The sequence below is a fragment of the Puma concolor genome, chromosome E1 (genome assembly GCF_028749965.1).
Source record: "Puma concolor isolate L17-30 chromosome E1, mPumCon1.1.hap2, whole genome shotgun sequence".
Taxonomy (NCBI): Eukaryota; Metazoa; Chordata; class Mammalia; order Carnivora; family Felidae; genus Puma; species Puma concolor.
In genome coordinates this window covers 41,368,805-41,386,342 of record NC_141680.1, presented here as the reverse complement: position 1 = coordinate 41,386,342, position 17,538 = coordinate 41,368,805, and the positions used below count along the sequence as shown (strand labels likewise).

General features: G+C 42.9%; 2 protein-coding genes and 1 long non-coding RNA gene across 3 annotated transcripts in view; 2 read left to right on the top strand and 1 right to left on the bottom strand.

The window, feature by feature from the left end:
• LOC147574350 (uncharacterized) overlaps positions 1-17,538 on the bottom strand; it is a 280,815-nt gene that overhangs the window by 84,492 nt on the left and 178,785 nt on the right. The window lies entirely within an intron of this gene.
• On the top strand, positions 8,792-9,404 carry KRTAP3-1 (keratin associated protein 3-1). The gene has a single exon (XM_025917577.2). The coding sequence runs from the start codon at positions 8,858-8,860 to the stop codon at positions 9,149-9,151; it is 294 nt and encodes a 97-aa protein (XP_025773362.1). The 5' UTR covers positions 8,792-8,857; the 3' UTR covers positions 9,152-9,404.
• On the top strand, positions 16,698-17,488 carry LOC147574353 (keratin-associated protein 3-1-like). The gene has a single exon (XM_086687276.1). The coding sequence runs from the start codon at positions 16,728-16,730 to the stop codon at positions 17,028-17,030; it is 303 nt and encodes a 100-aa protein (XP_086543402.1). The 5' UTR covers positions 16,698-16,727; the 3' UTR covers positions 17,031-17,488.

The following is a 17,538-nucleotide window of genomic DNA, read 5'->3' as shown; positions in this document are numbered from 1 at the left end:
TAATAACTACCATTTACTTAGAACCATTTATTGAGCACTCGCTATGTTCCAGACACTGTGTTAAACATTTTTAACGTGTTATTTAATTTATTCCTTAAACATTCTATCAATGTGGTATTTTACAGATGAGGGGATTAATGAAGTAATTTCTCTGCTTTAGAAAAACAGACTGGTGGCTCTCAATGGTCTACCTACTCAAGTTCAAACTCCTCAGCCTGGGAGTCAAGACTCTCCGTCTAGCTTTTATCTCACATGATTGTTTTCTAGACACAGTACACTATTCACTGCTTCATAATGACAATTAGTTCTTTTCCAGTCTGTGCATTTATTGCAACTATTCACTACGGCTGGAACGACTTTCCTACTCTGCCTTGTGTTCAAGTCCTGTGTACCCAACAAACCCCAGTAGAATCGAAAATACTTGAGGTGCACCTGGGTGGCTCAGTCGGTTGAGCGTCCAACTTTGGTTCAGGTCATGATCTCACAGCTCATGAGTTTGGGCCCCGCGTCAGACTCTGTGCTGACAGCTCAGAGCCTAGAGCCTGCTTCGGATTCTGTGTCTCCCTTTCTCTCTGCCCCTAACCCACTTGCATTCTGTCTCTGTCTCTCTCAAAAATAAATAAACATGAAAAAAAATTTTTTTAATTTAAAATACTTGAAAGTACACCTGTGTCCTGACCATCCTTGAGTCCCCCAAATCTTCTAGCTCAGTGCCAGGCAAACTGGAGGAGCTCAACAAAGATTGGCTGAAATAAACTAAATTGCATTATTTTCTCTTGAAAAACATAATAATCAATAATGGAGAGATTGTGGATAAGTATACAGTGATTAAGAACACAGGCTCTGGAGCCAGACAGCCTTGCTTCAGATCCCAACTCCATTACTAACCCGCTGCTGACCTTGGGCAACTTGTTTATCCTCTCTATGCCTCAGTTTCCCTTATCTGTAAAACAAAGGATAACTTCAATACCAACCACATAGGGCTATTGTGAGAATTAAATGACATAGGGGCACCTGGGTGGCTCAGTCAGTTAAGCATCTGACTCTGAACCTCGGCTCAGGTCATGATCTCACAGTTCCTGGGATTGAGCCCCATGTGAGGCTCTGCATTGACAGCACAGAACCTGCTTGGGATCCTCTCTTCCTTTCTCTCTTCCCCTCCCCTGCTCAAATTCTCTGTTTCTGTCTCTCTCTCTCTCTCTCTCTCAAAATAAATAAACATTAAAAAAAAAGAATTAAATAACATAGTGTACATAAAGCATAGAACCATATCTGTTATACAGCAAATGCTATATAAGGGTTTGCTGCTATTATAAAATCAGCTGTATATTTAGTAAGTGAACAACTCAAAATATATTTTAAAGTCATCGTGTCAGTTAATATTTAAATACATAAACATTTATTTACCTTGATTTTAAAAAATGTCAACTACCTACAGAACTCTCCAGAAATCCAGTAGCTATTTAATTCAATCCAGCAATCATATCTGTCTAACCAATGGACAAAAACATCTGATTCAAATTAAAATTGTAAGATATAACTATTGTTAACAAGTGATTCCACGTAAGAAAAACCCTAAGTTTACTGTAGAATAATTGTGGTTAACTATCTCAGGATTAGATTTCACACAGTAAACAGCTGTAAATTTTATTTTCCCAGTGCCTGGCATGTATTAGGCATCCAAATTTTACTGGACATATATTTACCAACTGGGTTAGTTTTAGCGAACACATATATTTTATATCTTCCTTAACTGTGTGTAATTTCCTGTTACTATCCACACATTCTATAGCTCACAATAACACATGAGAATTAACCCCCCAAGAGAAACAGCCAACACTGCCAGCCCGCTGATGGGCTTGCGCATGCTGTGTTGCAGTACTGTGAGGCCTGCTCTGGCATGTTGCATTGGGATCAGACATGTCTGCATGAGACAGAGCGGAAGGGCTCATCCCCTTGAAGCCAGTATCAGCCGTATTTAAGTCACAAAACATTACTTCCATTTGAAAGAAACCCAATGTGAGAGTAATTTTCAGCACAGGCTAATAAAGCTGGCAAACGTCTGTCTTGGCTATACCCACACACTGGAAGATAACTGGGAAAGGCCCCCAAAGGCCACCGTTTAACCCAAACCCAGAATCCTTTGCCTGCTTGCTCAGCAAAGAGTAAAGGGTTAATGTCAATGGCAGTCCTGACGCCAGCCATTTTTAGTTCCAATCGATACCGTAAAGGAGTTCCCCAGAAATTTAAAAGATCATGCAATTCAGAAAACAAAGACCAAATGTTTTTACTTACAGGCATTTTTATTAGGATGACAAACTGAAAAGCCTCCTATAGCCTGCTTTTGTGAAGGGCTGAAGCACTCCATCAGGCTTAAAGACAACCGAGTTGCTTGCGGCGAAGTGTGAAGCCTCCCAACACTGATGTTCCTGCTGACTAGGGAGGTGCTGTCATGGGAGGGTTTTCCCAACAGCACCCTAGAAATCCAGGCTGCTGGTAAGGCACACAGAGGTTCACAGCAAACTGTGATTAACACACATAAAAGCGAGCTTTCATCTCAGGCCAGGAACTTGGCAGTAAGCACATTCTGCATCTAGGTGTTGGAGCCTCCCTGTCTTCAGCCCTGCTTTCTCTCACGGGCTTTAGGCCACTCACCCTGCAGGTCTCACGGTGACCTCATCATCCACTGCTTCCCACCATCCCAGATGGCAGCTATATGGCTCAGGTCTCCTCTCACCTCTGAGTAAATCTGAGGCCTCAACGTGGTCCCTGACCTCTCTCTCCAGGCATCGTCTTGATCAGCATGACCTATCATCTCTCCTTTCAAAAATGTGTCCCAGACACTTCCACCTCTTTCCGGTCCATCAACCACTGGCCTCACTTTTCATCCTCTCACCTGGTCCACTGATTGTTCTCCCTGTTTCCACTTTGGCCTGGTTCCATTTCACTTTCCAGAGACATTAACACAGGTTATCCTCCCCCAACCCGCCGCCACTGCAAAGCATCCAGTACCTTCTCACTGCCTTTAGAATACAACCTAAATTTTGTTGAACAACCTACAAAGTCCTACTTGGTCCAGCACCTGACTACCTCTGCGACCTCATCTCCTTTCACGCTCCTCTTTCACCACACTCCAGCCACCTGGCAAGGGCTGTCGCCGACTGCCCTGACCAACGGAGGTGCACTCCCTGCTTCACCTCCCAACCACTCTCTATCACTTCATCCTGTTTTATTTTCTTCTGGCACTTGTCACTGCCACTCCTTTATCTTTTCAGTGTCTGTCCTCCCCTACTAGCATGCACACCTTGACAACAAGGACCTCATCTGACCTGTTAACTTCTGTATGCAGAGCAGCTAGCATGATGCCGGGCATTCTGATGGACAAATTAACCAATTTTAAAAAATGAATGAACACAATTTACAGTTATGTAAAATTTAGTTCCAGAAAAATGCTGATTTTTATTAGTAGGTATGAGGAATAGCTGTTAGGCAAGCTGTCATTCGCTAGCTGTATGACTTTAAATCATTATTTAATATCCTTACTCTCAGGGAACCTGGGTGGCTCAGTCATTTGGGCATCCAACTTCGGCTCAGGTCATGGTCTCACCGCTCTTGAGTTCAAGCCCTGCACCGGGTTCTGTGCTGACAGCTCAGAGCCTGGAACCTGCTTTGGATTCTGTGTCTCCTCTTTCTCTGCCCCTCTCCTGCTCATGCTCTATTTCTCTCAAAAGTAAATAAACATTAAAAAATATTTTAACAGGGGCGCCTGGGTGGCGCAGTTGGTTGAGCGTCCGACTTCAGCCAGGTCACGATCTCACGGTCCGTGAGTTCGAGCCCCGCGTCGGGCTCTGGGCTGATGGCTCGGAGCCTGGAGCCTGTTTCCGATTCTGTGTCTCCCTCTCTCTCTGCCCCTCCCCCGTTCATGCTCTGTCTCTCTCTGTCCCAAAAATAAATAAACGTTGAAAAAACAAAAAAAAATTAAAAAAAAAAAAAAACTTAAAAAAAAAATATTTTGACAAATATATCCTTTGGACTTCAAGCTGTATTACAAAGCTGTAATCATCAAGACAGTATGGTACTGGCACAAGAACAGACACGCAGATCAATGGAACAGAACAGAGAACCCAGAAATGGACCCACAAACATATGGCCAACTAATCTTTGACAAAGCAAAAAAGAATATTCAATGGAATAAAGACAATCTCTTCAGCAAGTGGTGCCGGGAAAACTGGACAGCAACATGCAGAAAAATGAACCTGGACCACTTTTTTACACCATACACAAAAATAAACCCAAAATGGATGAAAGACCTAAATGTAAGACAGGAAGCCATCAAAATCCTCAAGGAGAAAGCAGGCAAAAACGCCTTTGACCTTGGCCACAGCAACTTCTTACTCAACATGTCTCTGGAAGCAAGAGAAACAAAAGCAAAAATGAACTACTGGGATCTCATCGAAATAAGCTTCTGCACAACGAAGGAAACAACCAGCAAAACTAAAAGGCAACCGACGGAATGGGAGAAGATATTTGCAAATGACAAATCAGATAAAGGGTTAGTATCCAAAATCTATAAAGAACTTATCAAACTCAACACCCATAAAACACATAATCCAGTGAAGAAATGGGCAAAAGACATGAGTAGACACTCATCCAAAGACATCCAGATGGCCAACCGACACATGAAAAAATGCTCAACATCACTCATCATCTGGAAAATACAAATCAAAACCACCATGAGATACCACCTCACACCTGTCAGAATGGCTAACACTAACAACTCAGGCAACAACAGATGTCGGTGAGGATGTGGAGAAAGAGGATCTCTTTTGCACTGCTGGTGGGAATGCAAACTGGTGCAGCCACTCTGGAAAACAGTATGGAGGTTCCTCAAAAAATTAAAAATAGAACTATCCTAGGGGCGCCTGGGTGGCGCAGTCGGTTGGGCGTCCGACTTCAGCCAGGTCACGATCTCGCGGTCCGTGAGTTCGAGCCCCGCGTCAGGCTCTGGGCTGATGGCTCAGAGCCTGGAGCCTGTTTCCGATTCTGTGTCTTCCTCTCTCTCTGCCCCTCCCCCGTTCATGCTCTGTCTCTGTCTGTCCCAAAAATAAATGAAAAAAAAAAAAAAAGTTAAAAAAAAAAAATAGAACTATCCTATGACCCAGCAATTGCACTACTAGGTATTTATCCAAAGGATACAGGTATGCTGTTTCGAAGGGGCACATGCGCCCCAATGTTTATAGTAGCACTATCAACAATAGCCAAAGTATGGAAAGAGCCCAAATGTCCATCAACAGATGAATGGATAAATAAGATGTGGTGTGTGTGTGTGTGTGTGTGTGTGTGTATGTTTACATATATGTATATATATGCACATATATGTCTATGCATATATATATGTATATTTATATAATGGAGTATTACTCAGAAATCAAAAAGAATGAAATCTTGCCATTCACAACTATGTGGATGGAACTAGAGGATATTATGCTAAGCGAAAGAGAAAGACAAATATCGTATGACTTCACTCATCTGAGGACTTTAAACAGATGAACATAAGGGAAGGGAAGCAAAACTAATATAAAAACAGGGAGGGGGACAAAACATAAGGGACTCTTAAATAAGGAGAACAAACAGAGGGTTACTGGAGGGGTTGTGGGAGGGGCCATGGGCTAAATGGGTAAGAGGCATTAAGGAATCTACTCCTGAAATCATTGTTGCACTATATGCTAACTAACTTGGATATAAATTTAAAAAATAAATTAAATTTAAAAATATATGTATATATACATAAAAACAATATCCTTACTCTCAGTTTTGTTATCTGGGACCTGGGCATAGTGACAGTCCTGATCTTATAGGGTTGTAAGAAATAAGGAATAAGACGTGCATAAAATACCCAGCGCTGTGCCTGGCACATGGTATATATTTAATAAATGCTACCTATTAGCAAAGGATAAGATAATATTCTGGACACCTTAACAACAAGACTATTAGAGGGGTGCCTGGGTGGCTCAGTTGGTTAAGCATCCAACTCTTGATTTCAGCTCAGGTCAGGATCTCACGGTTTCTAAGTTCAAGTCCCACATCTGGCTCTGTGCTAACAGCACGGACCATGCATGGGATTCCTTCTCTCACCTTCTCTCTCTGTTCCTCCCCTACTTGTGTGCTTTCTTTCTCTTTCTCTCTCTCTCTCTCAAAAAAGTAAATAAATAAACTTTAAAAAAAACAAGAATATTAGCTTTATTGTGGAAACTGGTATGCCACCAGTGGTTCCCAGGAAATTGAATGATGTGATGAGAAATCCCAGATATATCCCCTCTTTTCTATGATACCCTCTAAAACAGAAATCACACCCTCCTCAGCACTCCCACAGAACACCCAAATAGTTTCCCACCCACTGTCCCTGCCTTCAAATTATCTCCTTTCTACTGCTAGCATTTCGGTTAAGAAAATAGGTTCTAACATCAGCTCCCTTTTAATGGTCTCAAGACCTTCAATAATCTGATCCCATCCTCCCCACCAATCTTACACCAATTCGTCTTAAGGGTTGTCTTCAACAACACCCTCCCTAGAAAGAAGGAATATGGTACAGTGGCTAAGAGCACAGAATCTGGAGCCAGAATGCTTGGCTTTGCAAGCCAGCTCCATTACTTACTCACTTACTAGTTACTTAGCCTGTCTATGCCTCAGCCTCCTCATCTGTAAAATGGCAAGGATAGCAACCCTGCATACATCACAAGCCTGTGGTGAGAATTGTATAACACATATAAAGCACCCAGCACAAGGCCTAATACTTAGTAAGTGGTGATGCTGCTGAGCCTCCACTCAAAAACTAGTCCTCTTTCTAAATACAAATCCAATCATTTCACGTATCTGTTCCAAAACCTTTAATTAGTGTCCATTGTCAAGAAGATGAAGTTCAAAATCCTGAGTGTGGCATACTAAGTACAGTGCAAATTCTTCCTATTGTGGCTCTAACCCACCTGTTCCAACTTGTCTCCCACTCTTTTCCTCCACAGCCTCCAGTAAGAGGGTCTGGAGTCTGGGTTTTGTGCTTCTCCCAATCGACACTTTTGCCATCCCATGAAATTTTATTTCCTTGCTTTGCTTGCTGAAATTCCCTTCATGTTCCTTTCTACCTGCTAAGCTCCTAATCATGCTTCACTACCCATGCAATTGTTCCCTTTTCGTGAAGTACTTTCCGAATCTTCCAGATAAACCTACTTCTAAACTCCTACATCTCACCTAGAAAACCTGAATGTAAAACCCTGTGCTGTCTTTTGCCAGTTGACTTCGTGTCTCTTCTCTACAACCTCCTCAAGGGCAGGCACCTATTTACTTCTTTTTTGCATAATGTCTGACTTGCAGTAGGGATATAACCAATGAGAGTTTGACTGAACTAACAGAGATCTATGGAAGTAATGTGGACAACAGGCAAAATTCTAGCAGAGGGATCCCAAAGCACAAAATCATTCTAGTAGTGAGAAGATGGCTAAAATGAAAGCAGTTTTAATGTTAAGCATCTTTTGAATCCATCAGCTTATTGGTTTTGGCTCCTGACTCCTTGATGTTGTATAATTTTCTGCTTATTTTTTAGAGCCTGAGACATTTTATATGAAGACGGGTCAAGAAAATACATACATTCTTTAAGACTTTCAAAGTAAAGTATTTCTAAATGTTTACTAGTTTAATATTTTCCTACTCTAAAGCAATGCTAGAGCATCAGAGTAAGTTTTATGCCTTTATTTATTTAAATAATTCCATCATTAGGTGTTTAGTAGTTTAAATGTAACTCAGAAATCTCCCCTAGTATGCTCCATAGAACACTAATCTACAAAGCTAACCTGTGGAAACTGACAAACAAAATGACTCTGCAGTCAAGTAAGTTTGGAGAAAAATACATGTTATATCTCTTTATTGGAAAGTCACAGAGCACTTCAGCATATTAAAGGTTCTGAAAGGTCCACCAACGAAGAATTCTATTTCCCAAATGTGTTTACCAGAGAACCTTTTAATGTTCCTTGGAATAGGTGTTCATGGAACTCATTCTGGGAAATACTGCACTGTTTGGTCTCTAAATGGCCCCATACAACTGTTCTTTAGGTCATGAATAATCTTAATTCGTAACATTGTTGGATGGAGTTTTAAAGGACATTTGTCACTATCACTGTGCAGGTCCTGACTCCCATTCGCCTGCCCCTAACAAGTTATCGTTCACTGCACACATGGAGGGAACAGAAAGCAAATGATTTTTACAGCTAAGAAAGTGTTTCATTACACACAATCAGAATCTCCTCTATAGATCCCATCCGTTCATCCTAATTCAGCTTCTTGGAGCCACAAAGAATAAATCTAAAATTTTTAGCACTTTTTCAGCCAGAAGACCTAAATTATCACATAGAATTTTTGGTTGCTAGTAGAATAGCAATCAAAATGCCTAGTTATTTCTTCATCTGAAAAGTAGACCAAAAAATGTGGGGATGATTTGCAGATACCTGGCATACCAGGCCGTCACTAATGACAGGTAATGATTAGAAGATAATGACTCGGCACCTTTGAAGACTGAAATGAAATGTCCTTAAGGTGACAAAGAGCCAACGTGAAGAGTCCTAATTTGACAACAAAACAATCTAATCCCCTTTTATGAGGTAAAGAGTGTGTCTTTGGTAATAAACACATAAGTAATTAGATGGTTTTAATGGAGATAGCTATAAACTGAAACATGGGGAAAAAAACTCTTGGTAATAGGCTGACGCCCCAGCGAGGTGGATATATAAGAGCCAGGGCAGAAGAGAGAAGCATTGAGACACCAACAGACTTCTCTTCTCGACCCAACAAAAACCCAACTCCTAACACCATGGCTTGCTGTGTCCCCTGCTGCTGCAGCGTCCCCACCGGCCCCGCCACCACCATCTGCTCCTCTGACAAATGCTGCCGGTGCGGAGTCTGCCTGCCCAGCACCTGCCCCCATGACATCAGCCTCCTTCAGCCCATCTGCTGTGACACCTGCCCCCCACCCTGTTGTGAGCCCGACACCTACGTGCCAACTTGCTGGCTGCTCAATTCTTGCCACCCAACTCCCGGAATGAGTGGGATCAACCTGACAACCTACGTTCAGCCTGGCTGTCAGAATCCCTGCGAGCCCTGCTAAGCAGCCACGTCTCTGCACAGGTTCGGTGATGTGCTGCTCGTCACCTGGTCTTCAACACCCGCTACCACCTACATCAGGCTCAATCAATCCCAAGTCCCTGGGCCATGTTTTCATGAATGTGCCCAACTTCTTAATCCTCTCCTCCTTTGAGTGGCGTTGGAGACCTTCTCCCTGTCTTTTAGGCTATTTCACTGCTCTTTGAGAAATAACCATTTTGACTATTCCTTAATAAACTTTATTCTGGCTTAGCAAATATGGCCTTGTGATGATTTACTCTCATGTTTCCTCTTAGGGGAAGTGGAATGCCTAGCTGAACCTGAACAGCAGATCAACATATCCACGATTTACACCAGCAGAAGGAGAGCATGTGTGGTGGAATCATTGAATAATTAGATACTGGCTCTTTGTGACAGGCTGAAAAGTAAAAAATTCACTAGGTCATTTTACTCAATAGGTGTTTTTTGAAGACAAGCCACTATACCAAGCCCTACACTGGAAACTGAAGATCAATGTAATATTTTTTAAATGTTTTATTTATTTTAATTTCCATTGCCCCTGAAATTGATTTTTCTTTCTTCCTTAACTGACTAAACAAATTGGTCACTTTGCTGTCATGTATAAATAATTCTGACTCCTTAACTCATCACTGGTGAAATTCTAAGCTCAACATGCAATGCAATCTGGGGAAGAATATATATTCATTTTGATATATGCTGTCTTCTAGAAAAATCAATTCTGAAAAAATACTAGCATTTATTGGGTATTCCTTGCTCCCTCAAGTGAGAATTGGTTTACATTAGTCAGAATTATCTTTAGAAGTTTACTAGCCTAAGTGACATATTATATCATGGCACTGAAATAAACTGAAAATATCAGGCTGAAGTGCAGTATTCTCCATCCACCAGAAATAGGCACACAATTCTGTTCCTCTTAGAACAAAACTTATACGATGACCATATCATGTATTAATTCATCTCCCTGTTGTCCTGGAAAAATCCAAGCACGTAAGGTTTTTACAGAAAGTACCCAAAGTCCAATCTCGTATATATTATTGGACTTGCCTTGGGCCTTTGAGCCATTTACTTCCCTCTCTGCCTCAGTTTCCTTGTTGTCACAGCAGACATAATACTCTTGTCCCTGTTTATGTCTCAGGATTGTTGTGAGAGTCAAATGACCTAACATGTCAACAGCTGCACTCTGGATGGTGAGAGATGCTCACCATTACTGCCACATGATGGTTTCCAGCTTTCTCACCAAAAGGCATCCTTTTATTTCTTGAAAAATATTACTTTTCCCATGTAACTTTTTAACATAATAATTCATGTTTGTTCATAAATACATTTATAAGCATCAGAGAGAATTTTAGGTTTAAAATAACCAAGTTACCTCTTTTTTAGTCAAAATCAAAGCTTAAGGTTTTTATACACGATTGTAAGGGATAAATATTTAGACTTAATTTTTAATACTGGAAATAACTGTGAGTGTCCTAGTACTACCACTGAGGATCTTCAGACATTCAAAGACTCTTGGCACTAGTTAAAAAGCCCCAGATATGGGGCGCCTGGGTGGCGCAGTCAGTTAAGCGTCCGACTTCAGCCAGGTCACCATCTCGCGGTTCGTGAGTTCGAGCCCCGCGTCGGGCTCTGGGCTGATGCCTCAGAGCCTGGAGCCTGTTTCCGATTCTGTGTCTCCCTCCCTCTCTGCCCCTCCCCCATTCATGCTCTGTCTCTCTCTGTCCCAAAAATAAATAAACGTTGAAAAAAAAAATTAAAAAAAAAAAAAAAGCCCCAGATATAACCCAGGAGATGTGTGGCTCTGCACTTGAGCTGCCTCTGTGGCCCAGAGCCAGTCACTTGAGCTCTGTGGGTCTCAGGTCTTAAATCAGTAAAATGGGCTGGCTGACCAGACACACTCTAAAGACACTTCCAGCTTGTCTATGGTTCTAGGTTATCCAGAAGCGAGTAACAAGTACTCCATGCCACTAACCAACCCCATCTCACCTTACCACTTTTGCTGTTTTTACTCCTAAGAACTAACATTTGGTGAATATCTACTGGCCATTCTAATATGTGCTTCATGCGCACTATTTCATTCATTTCTAAGAAAAAACACTGACAGGTAGCTACCTTCATTGTCTCCACTTTACAGGAGAGAAAACAAACCGCGGAAGGGACTTACAGAAGTTGCACAAATAGTAAGTGACAGAGGGAGGGATTAAACCTGAAACTGCCCGAATCTAAAAGTCGCTTCTCTTCCCGCTACACCAAAGCACACACCTCCTTTGCAGACAGCAGTATGTCCAAGAGAAATATGATTGCATGTGGCTCTCTTTATCAGAAGAAAGTATATGCCTCTTAACAGTACACTGTCTACTATCTCTCTAAACTGTGTATTTGGTTGTGTGCAGTAACTCAGCTTTCTCTGGGGTGATTATAGTTGAAGACAAAATGAGTGTCTACAGTAAGTCTAGAAAAAACTGTTTATGTTTCTAAAGTGAAAACAAATCATCTTTTTTTTTTAAAGTCAGACTTTAAATACTGATTAGCAACCTCAGCAGGTGGGGGGGAGGAGTACTGACTGGGTCATTAACCTTGCATTGAAATGCAGAACGTTTGGCAACATAACACATTTTCAGGTTTCAATAACCTAGTTCATGGTGAAAACCTACCTGTAAAGTTAATAATTGTTCATCCTTGATAATAGAACCAAAAACGAAGTCATTTCATTTTTCTTTCAAATTGTTGCTGGCCTACAGCCCTTCCTTTCCATCCTCACTGACGGTAGCCTAATTTAGACACTGATCACCAGACCCCTGATCACAGCCTCCTAGTTAATCTTGGCTCAATAATCCTATGCCTCTCCCTTCATCCAAACTATCCCTGTCAGACCAGGCTTCTATCTCTCTATAAATATTGGTTAAATTGAATTGCTCAAAACTCTGGGAAACTCAAGTTGTTTTTTGGTTGTTGTTTTTTACTGAATCAAGGCTAACCTCTTCAGTGTGGCTGTCGAGACCCTCAATAACCTGATATAGTCTTTTCTACCAAATCTTACCTGCTACTAATCTTGGGACAATGTGAGGCCTCCACTCTCATCAGAGCAATGCCCCCTCTACGACAGTCAAGACAGGAGTCTCTGCAACCAGACTGTCTTGCTTTAAATCGTACCTCTATCACTTACTAGTTAGGTGTCCTTGGTCATGTCATCTAACTTCTCCCTGCCTCAGGCTCCTCAACCATCATCAAATAAGATTAAAACTAGCTCTGGGCCCCTGGGTGGCTCAGTTTGTTGGGCATCTGACTTCAGCTCAGGTCATGATCTGACAGTTTGCTGACAGCTCAGAGCCTGGAGCTTGCTTCAGATTCTGTGTCTCCCTCTTTCTCTGCCTCTCCCCCACTTGTGCTCTCTCTCTCTCTCTCTCTCAAAAATACATAAGATGTTGGGGCGCCTGGGTGGCTCAGTCAGTTAAGCGTCCGACTTCAGCTCAGGTCACGATCTCGCAGTCCGTGAGTTCGAGCCCCGCGTCGGGCTCTGGGCTGATGGCTCAGAGCCTGGAGCCTGCTTCTGATTCTGTGTCTCCCTCTCTCTGCCCCTCCCCCGTTCATGCTCTATCTCTCTCTGTCTCAAAAATAAATAAACGTTGAGGGGCGCCTGGGTGGCGCAGTCGGTTAGGCGTCCGACTTCAGCCAGGTCACGATCTCCCGGTCCGTGAGTTCGAGCCCCGCATCGGGCTCTGGGCTGATGGCTCGGAGCCTGGAGCCTGTTTCCGATTCTGTGTCTCCCTCTCTCTCTGCCCCTCCCCCGTTCATGCTCTGTCTCTCTCTGTCCCAAAAAAATAAATAAACGTTAAAAATAAATAAATAAATAAATAAATAAATAAATAAATAAATAAACGTTGAAAAAAAATTTAAAAAAAATTAAAAAAATAAAAAATAAAAAAATACATAAGATTAAAAAAAATTTCTTTTACTTAAAAAAAATAAAAAGATTAAAATTACCTCTTACCCTTCCTAAGCAGTACAGTTCAGGTTGTGAAAAACTACGAAAGGCTGAGAGAAAACTGTCACCGGCCAGAGGGAACTAAGGGGGTGTGAGGACTAAATGTAATGTGGGATCTCAGACTGGATCCTGGAACAGAAAAAGGACGTTAGTGGAAAAAACAGTAGTGATATCTGAATAACGTCTGAAATTTAATTAACAGCAAGTTACCAATGTTGGCTTCCTAGTTGTGACAAATGCACAATGATGTTGTAAAGATATTACCATTCAGGGAAATTGAGTGAGGGGTAGATAGGAACGCTGTACAGTCTTTGCAAACTTTCTGTGGATCTAGAATTATTCAAAAATAAAAAGCTAATTTCTAAAAAGTATGTACCAGAAACAGATCCATAAATACAGAGAAGTGGTGATTTCCAGAGCGGAGGGGGGGGGTAGACAAAAGGGGTGAAGGGGGGTGGGAGGTACAGGCTTCCGGTTCACATGGGGATGGGAGGTACAGCACAGGGAATATAGTCAATGGTGTTATAATAGCGTTGTACGGTGACAAGTGGGGACTACACCGTGGTGAGCACAGCCTTAAGTACAGATTCGTCAAATCACTATGTTGTATGCCTGAAAACTAATCTAACACTGTGTGTTACCCATATTTTAATTTAAAAACAAGTTTTAAAAAAGTATACATCTCCTAAAACTGTAGGGAAGATTAAATTAATTAAAACACGTGCAGCCCTTAGAACAGTGTATGCCTACTGTCAACCTCTAGGAACATCTTTTTTTTTATTTTTTTTTTTTATTTTTTTTTCAACGTTTATTTATTATTTTTGCGACAGAGAGAGACAGAGCATGAACGGGGGAGGGGCAGAGAGAGGGAGACACAGAATCGGAAACAGGCTCCAGGCTCTGAGCCATCAGCCCAGAGCCTGACGCGGGGCTCGAAATCACGGACCGCGAGATCGTGACCTGGCTGAAGTCGGACGCTTAACCGACTGCGCCACCCAGGCGCCCCTAGGAACATCTTTTTATACTCTGTGATACTGGGGTGAGAACTCTTACATCCCTCACCTGATTTTCTAGTAGATTCCACCAATAGAGGGCGCTGGAAGGAGCCTACAAGGCCTGGGGAAGAGAGGGTCTTGTGGCCCCAGCAACAGTCCTTTGTTGGCAGCTACAGTGGATTCTAGTCTCCAGCTTCTTTCCAGGCTCCAAAAACGGCATCACGGCACCTCCTCAGGAACACCAGCACCAGCGGGTGACTCCGGCCCCCCACCCACGAAGGCCCCCCGGGACCCCTCCTCTGAGCACCGGCTGGGCAACCCCCGGGGTCTGCACCCAGCTCTGCAGGCCCACTCTCCCACGCACCTGGGTCGTCACCCCCAACCTCTTCTCTCTGTTCCCAGGCCTAAAGGCTGGTAGCCTGTTTCTTGTGTTTGTTACCTCAGTTTTCCTTTTTGGCTTTTTCAGTCCTCCGATACCTATTTAACCAAGCCCCCGCCCTCAAATGCTCTCTGTTGAAACACTTTTTGTGAGGTTTTCTTGTTTGCTTGTTTTCCTGACAAAACTTGACACAGAAGCATTTTGATAAATGCTAGCTGTCATTGTTTTCCAACCTTTCTTCCTCAAACATTCATTCTATGTGTTCCAGCCCCGAGACTCTCTTCCATGACCCAGGCCCCAGGGTTAGGCACTGCAGAAACCAAGAAAAATAAGACATTGCCTCTGCTTTGAAGGAGAGTACATTCTAGTTAAGAACCAACATGTGTACAAAAACTGCAGCCAAGTTTTATGGGTAGTGAAGGGGTGCAATCGAAGCACAAGAGGCGTGGCCAACCCTACCAGGGGCAGGGACAGAGCACAAGGCCAGAACAGTGCCACAGAAGTCACTGTTTTCCTTGCGCAAAGGCACTTACCTCTTTTCTAAGCTTTGTCTGGTCAAAACAATTTACTCCAAACCCTCCAGGCAGGCGTCTCTGATCACTAAGCCTCTCCGCTGTATTTCCTCTTGTGGGCATTCTAACAGCACCCAAGGGAGAAACTTCACTGATGAGAGAACTCTACCACGCCACACACAAGGCTGAATGATTTGCATAAGCAATTCTCATTTAATTTTTATTCAGTGCTTGCAATAAGACTACAGTAGGTGAATATTTCTGTGGTTGAAAACCGAAATTTGTGGTCGAAAACCAAAGCTCAAATCACTTGATCTAGGTCTCACAACATGTACCTTATAAGGGATTCAAACCTAACTCCAGAACTCCTCCCATTACTAGTCTTGTAATTTAATTGTACATCATTTAAATCATACGCAAAGGGATTTCTAACCTTTTCCATTAGACCAAGTACTCCTGGAGGACAGGCACCATGCCTTCTCTTTTTCTATCTCTACCACACTCTTTTTTTTTTTAATGTTTATTTATTTATTGAGAGAGAGAGAGCGAGGGAGGGGCAGAGAGACAGAGAGGGAGACACAGAATCCGAAGGAGGCTCTGGGCTCTGAGCTGTCGGCCCAGAGCCCGACACGGGGCTTGAACCCACAGACTGTGATATCATGACCTGAGCTGAAGTCAGACACTCAACCGACTAAGCCACCCAGGCTCGACACTCTTCAGACTCTACCACACTCTTCAGACTATATTAGAGACTGAATAAATATTTGGCTTATAATGAATGGATTTGCTGACCAGTATCCTTTACTGTAGTTATGTACTAGCTTTGGCCATGACATGTTAACACTATCACTGAATTAAAGTGGAAGGAATTTTAAAAATGGTAAAAGGTGACTACTGAAAAATGAAATAGGCAGGTCAGCAGTTTGGTCATTCTGAAAAGAAAACTTTTCATGCTGTTTTGCAAAGAGATGCAAGCTCATTTTTCAGACCATACATAGTCTTATGAACCTATGTTTTAATATGTTCAGGCTTCTGGTTAAAAAAGCCAATGTCCTCCTCTATAAAACTGAGAGCTTATTTAAATGTTTATACATAATTGCATACATAGACAATGCAGCAGATCGGTACAGAAAACATCTAGCAGCCTCTGAACTTCCCAGTCAAGATCATGTTTTCTATCTTCGGTACTCATTTACATCTTCACATCCTCGAAAAGACAGCAAGGTGACTCTCGTAAGGAAAAAGTCCCACCACAGGTTTTGACTTCCCAAATACATCCAGATCACACATTTTGAGAAGGATCATTTCTTACTTCTCAGAGAAATCACTCTTGATTCTTTACACTCAGCAGTGATCATTTGTAAGGACAAATTCTGGTCGGTAAAAAAGAGGAAATGCAGAAGAAACCCTGAAGTATTTACCGGTGATGGAGTTAAGTGGAGAGCCTACGCTGGTACCACTTTGAAACTGCAACAGAAAGCACGTTTGAATGTCGCAACACAACCAAATAAAACTGAAGGAGAGCTCCTCTCGCATCTGGTAAATAAGTCAGTGAGTTATTTGTATGGGATTATACAAACAACAACAGGGAAACATTCTGGTGGACAGAACCGTGTTCCCTGAGGCTTCTGGTGGATATAAAAGACTCACAGAGGACAGCTTCGAACAAGAAGATCTTCCTTTGCACCAAAATGTCTGGCTGTGAGTCTTGTCTCCAAGGCTGCCGCAGCAGCGTCCCCACCGGCCCCGCCACCACCACCCGCTCCTCTGACGTATGCTGCCGGTGCGGAGTCGGCCTGCCCAGCACCTGCCCACACGCCATCAGCCTCCTTCAGCCCACCTGCTGTGACACCTGCCCCCCACCCTGCTGTGTGCCTGACTCCTACGTGCCATCATGTTGGCTGCTCAGCAGGGGCCACCCTGCTCCAAACCTGAGTGGGATCTCTGTCACAACCTGTGTCCAGCCCTGTGAGTGTGGAGCACCGCGCTGCTAGCCAAAGAGATTTCCAAGAGCCTGGCCACGTCACCCTGACGGACCATCACAGTCCTTAAGAGACGCTCAGCAAATGGTCTTTAATTAGAAGCTCTGGAAGAGGGTGGCTCTTGGTTGAGCTTCCAACTTCGGCTCAGGTCATGATCTCACGGTTCGTGAGTTCAAGCCCCACATCAGGCTCTGTGCTGACAGCTCGGAGCCTGGAGCCTGCTTCAGATTCTGTATCTCCCTCTCTCGCTGCTCCTCCCCCATTCACGCGGTCTCTCTCTGTCTCTCAAAAATAAATAAACATTAAAAAAAAAAAAAAGAAGCAGCTCTGGAAGAAAATGTTCTGAGCCTGTGCCCTCAGGTTTGCAGAATTATTCAATGTTCTGAATGATGGTTTCCAGTGAGAAGTTGAGTAAATGCTGTCATGGACCTCCTCACTTTAAAAATAAACAAACACCACTGTGCCCCAAACCATGTGCTGTCTCAGTGATATAATTGCCAAACAACTCTTGACACATGTG

Bases quoted from the DNA above. Each gene is read 5' to 3' on its own strand.
- KRTAP3-1 (XM_025917577.2), top strand. From the start codon at position 8,858: ATGGCTTGCTGTGTCCCCTGCTGCTGCAGCGTCCCCACCGGCCCCGCC.
- LOC147574353 (XM_086687276.1), top strand. From the start codon at position 16,728: ATGTCTGGCTGTGAGTCTTGTCTCCAAGGCTGCCGCAGCAGCGTCCCC.